Source organism: Tupaia chinensis, unplaced genomic scaffold, assembly GCF_000334495.1.
Source record: "Tupaia chinensis unplaced genomic scaffold, TupChi_1.0 Scaffold143584_1, whole genome shotgun sequence".
Lineage (NCBI taxonomy): Eukaryota > Metazoa > Chordata > Mammalia > Scandentia > Tupaiidae > Tupaia > Tupaia belangeri.
The window spans coordinates 8962231-8970275 of NW_006203430.1; the positions used below are offsets into that span (position 1 = coordinate 8962231).

An 8045-nucleotide genomic window follows, 5' to 3' on the forward strand; every position below is an offset into this window, starting at 1 on the left:
ATGGCAAAGGCGGATAAAATATGCTATGATTGGGACATGAAGGATTATGGACCAGTTAAGGGAGGCAAGAAGAAGAAGGACCCTAATGCCCCCTAAGGGCCACCGTCTGGATTCTTCCTGTTCTGTTCAGAAGTTCATCCCACCCAAGATCAAATCCACCAACCCTGGCATCTCTATTGGAGGCGTGGCAAAGAAGCTGGGTGACATGTGGAACAACTCAAGTGACAGCGAGAGGCAGCCTTACATCACCAAGGCCGCAAAGCTCAAGTATGAGAAGGGTGTTGCCGACTACGTCTAAAGGCAAGTTTGATGGCCCCAAAGGTCCTGCCAAAGTTGCCCAGAAAAATGTGGAAGAGGAAGATGAAGAAGATGAGGAAGAAGACGAGGAGGAGGAGGATGAATAAAAAAACAAAAAACTGGTGCTCTGTCTCCTTGTGAATACCTTAGCGTAGGGGAGCGCCGTAATCACACCTCAGTGGAGGCATGTCTAGTACTCTCATTAGGTTTAATTGCAGAATTTGATCATGATCACGCTGTCTCTCAAAGTGCTCTAGAAATTGTCAGTGGTTTACATGAAGTGGCCATGGGTGTCCGGAGCACCCTGAAACTGTATCAAAGTTGTACCTATTTCCAAACATTTTAAAATTGAAAACGCATTCTCATGTTCTCACTCTGTGCACTTTGCTGTTGGTGTGACAAGGCATTAAGGATGTCCCTGACATTTTTGTTTCCCGGAATTCCTAAGGTGGTGTTATGTATATGGTTATTGGCTAGAAATCCTTAGTTATCAACTGTACATATCTCTGGACAACCGTGACAAACTCTCCATGCTCCTGGCTTGGGAGAGGCTGCGGGAAGGGCGCCCGTCGGAGGGGCGGTGGCTCAGGGTGTGCACTGGGGAGCTGAACCCGTTGACTCTGCGGTGGTATCTGTGTAAGTGTCAGGGTGTGTTCTGTACATAGTGACCTAGGGTTCTGCTGCCATTCTTAGCTGTGGAAAAGGGGGGTCAGGTGGCATGAGAAGGGTTTGGATTTTTGTTTCCTTAGTTAAGTGCGGTAGTATTAAAACTTTATTTTAAATAAACTGTAGAACTCTTCATTGTCAGCAAAGCCAAGAGCCACTGCATCAATGAAGCTCCAGAACCTCTGTACTTAAAACACGCTTTGCAACATTCTGTTATTTTTTTGTATGTTTAGAATGCTGAAATGTTTTTGAAGTTAAATAAACAGTATTATATTTCTAAAAAGGAAGAAAGAAATCTCAAGAGAAATTTTAAAATATTTATAACAAAGATCATGAAGTACAGCATTTCAAATCTTCTGTAAGATGCTAAAGAAACACTAAGAAGGAAATTTATAGCTTTAACACCAATATTTGAAATAAGACAAGTGTTGGGGTCAGCAAGTGGCACTGGACTCCCACACAGCCTACTGCGGTTTGAGTCCCAAACCCGGTAGCTTGCTTTCTAATCCCTCCCAAGCTCCCCACCCCCGTTTCTCTCTGGTGAACACATGTGCCCTATAGCAAAATTTAAAATAATGATAATAATAATAAGTAAAATTAAATTAAAAAAGAAAATAAGACAATTGTAAAATCTATGACCTATGTTTCCATCTTAAGAAGATAGAAAAAGATGAATGAATTAAACCCGATTAGAGGAAAAGAAATAATAAGAGTGCAAATTAATGACACAGAAAATGGAATTAGCAATGTCAAAAGTTGGCTCTTCAAAAGATTTAATAAAATTGCTAACTATCTAGTAAACTAATCAAGAAAAAAAATGTCAGTACAGGGGCCAGCAGGTTGCACGGAGGTTAAGGTGCTGGATCCCACATGGCTGACTGTATGATCTGAGTCCCAGACTTGGCGGCTTGAAAAACACTCGGGACACATGCGCATGCATGCCTAAATTCCTGAGGAGAATGAAGGAGGAGGGATTGCAATGTGGTCATTCCCCCCAGGGGGGGATGATTTCTCACCTTCTCTCTCTCTCCCTCTCCCTCTCTCCAGCAAGTGCACACACCCTATAGCAAAGCTAAAAAATAAATAAAATGAAATGTTGGCACGAATTATCAATATTAGAAAATGGAAGGAGTCATACTATAAATCCTACAATTATGACAGGATAATCGACCAATATTATAAACACATTTATGCCAATAAATTCAACAACTTAGATGAAATGGTCCAATTATATTTAAAGACCCAAACAAGGCCTGAAGCGCAGTGGTTACCACTGTACATGGGAAGCTGATTCCTACAAGGCCAAACATGGTTTGAATTTGGGTCCTAGCAATTTGAAAAATACTCCAGCCATGTGTGCATGTGTGCCCGAAATCTTGAAGGCAAGGAGGAGTACAGGAAAGGGTAGGGTGGCCTGACCAGGCCCCCTTGGGAGGCTCTCTCTCTCTCTCTCTTTCTCTCTCATGCATATATGCCTTCTGGTCTCAAAAAAATGGAGAGGGGCAGCAGGTAGTATGGTATCCATGCTGGACTTGCACATGGTTGACTACGGTTCAAGTACCGGACCTGGCAGCTTGCTTTCTCACTTTCCCTCTCTGTCTCTGGTCAAATTAAAAAGTAATAATAATAAATAAAATATAATAATAATAAAAGACACACAAATGAGTAATAAAATGGAAAAGTATTCAACATCAGTTAAGCATCAGGGAAATGCAAATTAAAGAAACCTCTCAGCTATGAAGGGGGATATAACTGAACTGCTGGAACTTTCACACCTTGAGCACAGCAGTTTCACTCCTCACTGTTTTCCTAAAAGAAATGAAAATATGCCCCCCCACTACATACACACACACAAAATGTACAAAAATGTGTGAGGCCTCTTTAGTCACAAACACTAGAAACCTACCCAAGTACCATTACAGGATAGGTCAGTGCAGGTAGCAGAGCCACACACCACAGCAACATGGATGAATCCCCAAAACAGCATGATGAGTGAGAGGGGGCAGATCAAAATCACATGAACTGTATGTAACAAACCTAAGGAATGCAGTCAAATCACAACAGTGCCGGCTTCTGGGTAGGAAGGGACTGAAAATGCTTATGAGGCAACCTCTAGGGATAACAGACAGTTTCTCTATCTTGACAGGTATGTAGATTACATAAGTGGATGCATTTGTCAAAACAGGTCAGAGTAGACACAAGACCTGTGCATTCCACTGTACGTAAATGATATTTCAATAATTAAGTACGATTCATTTTCTATTTTGAAAATTTTATTGGAGCCCAAAGCAAAAGAATAGGGTTTAAAAAGAAATTCTACAAGGCAATGAAAAATGTGAAAGTTTTACTACATGCCTACTAGGGTGTGAATGTGTCCCCAAAGTTCATGTGTTAGGGGACCAGCAGTTGAAGCAATGGCTATGTCGCTGGACTCCCAGGTAGTTGACGGTGGTTCAAGTTCCAGACCCGGTGGCTTAAACACACGCCAGGCGCATGTGCGTGTGTGCCCAAGATCCAGAGAAGAGAATGGAGGAGAAGGGTTGCGGTGTGGCCATCCCCCCGGGGGGTGATTTCTCACTTTCTGTCTCTCTGTCTCTCTCTGTCTTTCTGGCAAGCACATGCACCCTATAGCAAAAACCTCTCCAAAAAAAAAATAACAAAAACCCCTCCCCAAAAAAAAAAAAAAGAAAAAAAAAGTTCATGTGTTAGAAACTTAATCCCCAAAGCAAATGTTGGACGGTGGGCCCTAATAAGAAGTGACTAGGTTATGAGGAGTCTGCCCTCAAGAATGGATTAATGGCATTATTGAGGGAGCACACTTGTTATTAAAGTGAGTTTGGCTCCCTCTTGCGCTTTCCTCTCTCCCACTGTTGCCCTCCTGCCTTCCACCAGGGATGACATAGCAAGAAGGCCCTCCCCAGATACTGCTACTTTGATACTGGATTTCCCAGCCTCCAGCCCTGTAAAAACAAATTCCTTTTCTTTCTTCTTCTTTTTTTTTTTTTAAATTTAACTTTATTTATTTATTTAAATTTGACCAGAGAGGGACAGAATGACAGAAAGAACGAGAAAGTGAGAAAGCAAGCAAATTCCTTTTCTTTATAAATTACCCAGTCTGTGGTATTCTACTATAGCAATACAACATGACTAAAACAATGCTTTCACAGCTCTTATTTCTTCTTAGAACTGAAGGGAAAAAATGCCTTCTAATTGCTATTATTTTAAATAAGTAACATATAAAGGTAATGGAATGGGTAGAATTATTTTTAGTCAACAGTGGTTAGGTGCTGGCAGGAAAACCATGTAAACAGTATCACTGATACTCATTGTAACTTAAGCTCCCCAGACAGCAGTAGCTGAAGAGGGGAGTTCAGATAGGTAGTCGATGAACTTCTGTTTCTCACACCTGTCTCTCACACCATTGAACCTTAGTGAACACAACATAAGCCAGTCAGCTGGAGTCCTCACTGCGGCCACGGAGATACTGCTGGTCAACTTTACAGCAAGCAAAGGAAGCCAACATGAAATGCAGCTTTCAGGACAAAATAAGAATAAACACATGCCTCTCAATCTAAACTCTTGACTTGTGCTTTGACAGAAAACAAATGCTGTAAGCTATTTGATAAGATATAAACATTCCAGTCTATTGCTGTGTATGACAGATGCCAAGACTAAGTCCGTGGGCTTCTGCCTCCCATCTGTGTGGTCTTAGTACACCAAGTGGGGGTGGACCACCTGGAGCCTAACTGTGGGTCACTGAGAACTTGGGGATGCAGAGCCCAGTAATATGGTGGCAAGAAGTTGTCCTTTAAATGAGTGAGTGATAAACTAAGGTGGAGAACAATGATAATGCAGGGAGGGGCTGAGAGATGTCTCTGGGAACCAAGGGATGCTGCCTGTGGACCAGAGGGCTCAGGTGACTGCCCATCAAGATACTGGCTTGCTCCACTTTGGGGAGGAATATTGGGGATGGGACGTGTAGATCAGGAAAACAAACTTTCTACATAACCCAGATTTTATTTCCTTCTACGAGCTTCTAAAAATAATGTGGCCATGACTTATTTTAATTGAACAGAAACTACTGCACAGTGGCTCTTAACAGAGAATGTAAACCAGAATAATCAGGTGCGTTATTAAACGTCTTGGGACCACCTTAGTTTCCCCGGTAAAAACAATAAGTCGACCCAGTTCTGCCTTCTCCATATACTGCAGTAATACCAAGAAAAAAGCAAACCAAAAAAAAAAAATTGGTCCACGTGACATCTGCAAATTTAATAGGATCAGGCAGTTAAGAATTCAATTACAAAATAGGTTTTCTGGGGAAAGAAGTTGCATTTGCCAAAATGTCATGCTTTAAAATGCTCTAAGAAATATATCTAAACAACTTGGGCTTACGTTAAACTAAAACGTCAATTGTTATAGCAACAACACACTCCTTGAAAAACCTGTATTGTCCAATCAGACCGAGATTATTTCGTGCGAGAAATTGACACAAACCCTACAAACTCTGGGCGGAAAAATCAGCATCGTAACTGAATCCAGCCCGGCGACCTCTCGGCCCAGGTTTGTTCACCTTCCTGAGCCCACGCCCGGCTTATCCCCACCGCGGGAAGACACCCGACACTTGGGAGAATTGCGAACCCGCGGGGGCGCCGGGAGGGCTTGCGTTGCAGCCCTCGGCGGGGTCCCCGAGCATCTCTGCCCCGCCTCCCAGGCCCGCCCAGCTGTACGGCCCCCGTCGGTGCTCCCAGCCCTAGTCGCCGAGCTCGCTCAAGGACCGCTCCCTGATCCCCAAGCCCGGACCGGCCCGCCGCCTTGACGCCAGCCCCCTAGCCCTCACTCACCCCTGCGCCCTTCGGGTTCCTCTTTCGTACCCCCCGCCCTCCGGGCGGTCCCGTCGCGCCCCCTGGGACTTGTAGTCTCCCCTTTGCCCCAGCCCAAGGCCCGGCAAGCGCAGCGCCCATAAGAAAACTACAACTCCCGGAGGTCCTCGCAAGAGACGGCACCAGATTCTCGCGATGCTGTAGGAAACGCGCGCGGGGCACTCTGGGAAATGTAGTCCAGGACTGCTTAGTCCGGTCCCTTGGATGAAGTCCTCCAGAATTCTCGCACGTGGCCATCTTTGTTGTTGCTACGCGACAGAGCAGCCGGCGCGCCCGAGAAGAAGGTGCAGGCGCCCAGGCCTCGGCTTAGGCTCCGGCTCCGGCTCTGGCGTCGGTGGCGTCTGGCCTGCCCGGAAGGGTGGTGCCCTGTGTTGGCCTGCATTGGCGACGGTCTAGGAGGGCGTCTCTCAGATAGGTGGGGGTTTCGACCCTTAGCAGAAGCCCCTCGAAATTAAGGCTTCAAAGTGACGGCTCGCCAGCCGAGATGAAACTATTTCTCAGACATTTTATTCGCTTTGGGCAGAAAATAAAAAGTCCACCTCGTGGCTGAGGCAGTTCTGGATGCCCGGCTGCCTTATAAAGCAGGTGCTTTATACTCACACAAGGGTTATGAATGGGAGCATCTTTAGGGGGCAAATACCATTACAGCAGAGGCCTTATTTGATCACCAGCAAGCAGACTGATCTCTTTCAAAGCAAAAGCTTATTTGTGAAGTTACAGCATGTTTCCTGTTGATACCTTTAGTGGAATCTGGATTTCCTTCCTTCCGGCTCTCCTGTCTGGCCCTGGCTGCTGGAGGCAGGGCCAGTATGTGGTCCCAGTGAGGGATCAAGCAGGGAAATACCTGTCTCTGTGTGGAATTTGTTCTTGGGCTACCCTGCAGGTCTCCACCACCTTGGGTAGCTGCTGCTTTTTTTTTTTTTTTTTTTGGGGGGGGTTTGCTTTCTTTTTTTTTTTTTTTTTGGAGAGGTGTTCGCTATAGGGCGCGTGGGCTTGCCAAAAAGACAGAGAAACAGAAACAGAAAGCGAGAAATCACCCCTCTGGTGATGGCCACGTCACAATCCCCTCTCTTCCATTCTCCTCTCGGGATCTTGGGTGCCCACCAACAGGCACCCGGTGTGAGTTTAGGCCACCGGGTCTGAAACTTGATCCGCGATCAGCTACATGGGAGCCCAGCGACATAGCCATTATACTAACTGCTGGTCCCTTGGGTAGCTTCTTAACACAAATGAGAGCTATTCTAACTGGGTGGAGACAGCATTAATACAGGCTATGGCAGTGCCTGACCGGCACCAGGGCTGCCCTCTCAAATCTCCTGCGCTGCGGAGAGGGTGTGCCTGTGACCACTGCCTTTGCAGTCCAGCAAGTTACAGCCTCCCTGACTGTGGGCCTGACCCCCAGAGGGCAATGGTCAGGAAAGGACACTGTTCTTCATGAGTAAAGGGAATGTCATCATGAATGAAGAGGAATGGGATACATGACTAGTTTATTCCCATGCCTTTGGGAGGGTCTGGTTTTCCTCAAGGGCAACCGGCTGGCTTGGTGCTTCCTTGAGAGCAGTGTCAGAGTTGGGAGTCTGAACAGAGAGAGGTGACCTTGACATGGACAGTCATCAGCTCTGCCTCTTCCACCCTCTGTGGTTAGCTTGGTGCTGGTGACTGGATAGGAAAGAGAGCCTGGCAAGACCTCGGTTTCCCTGAGCTAGTGAAGCTGGTTAAACCGGTCAGGGCTCTCACCACCTTTCTCTTCCTGCTGAAGCTCCACCTATGGCCTAGTGGCACAGCCCCAGGAGTCCCGGATGGGGAAGGACAGTGAATGCCTCCGTCTAAATGACTATCCAGGTCTAAGATGGCAGGACTGTCTGGCATGCTGGGCTGGCTTTGTCCCAAAAGATGACAACATGGCAGGTGTCTTGGATTCTGCCTCTAAGCCACCCCCAGAAAAAGGGAACAGCCGTGTGCATCCTGCAGTGCTTAGAAATTCTCAGTAAATATAGTGCTTTTAAAGGAACTCCCTGAGTGAACTGGGTGTGTGTGTGCAAATCAAAGGCATGGCTCTTATCAATGTCCCCAAGGTGCTTGGGTGAAAGCTGCCATTTCACCAGGCCCTTGTCCCTGGCCAGGGCAGTGGGCCAGGAAGGGAAAGGCATTGCAGGTGGACAGGTGCACAGTACCCCCCTCCCCAGCTCCCCACTGCCT

General features: G+C 46.3%; 1 protein-coding gene and 1 pseudogene across 2 annotated transcripts in view; one reads left to right on the forward strand and one right to left on the reverse strand.

The window, feature by feature from the left end:
- LOC106733345 (high mobility group protein B3 pseudogene) overlaps positions 1 to 404 on the forward strand; it is a 585-nt pseudogene extending 181 nt beyond the window's left edge.
- Positions 1 to 5951, reverse strand: part of CUNH1orf159 (chromosome unknown C1orf159 homolog) — a 40611-nt gene extending 34660 nt beyond the window's left edge. The window contains exon 1 of one of the 2 annotated variants that reach the window (XM_027766531.1): positions 5808 to 5951. In XM_027766531.1, coding sequence (XP_027622332.1) covers positions 5808 to 5927 — 120 coding nt within the window. In that variant the 5' untranslated portion in view covers positions 5928 to 5951. The remainder of the gene's footprint in view (positions 1 to 5807) is intronic. The other variant, XM_027766532.1, reaches the window with a different exon arrangement.
- Positions 5952 to 8045: the final 2094 nt, after the last annotated feature.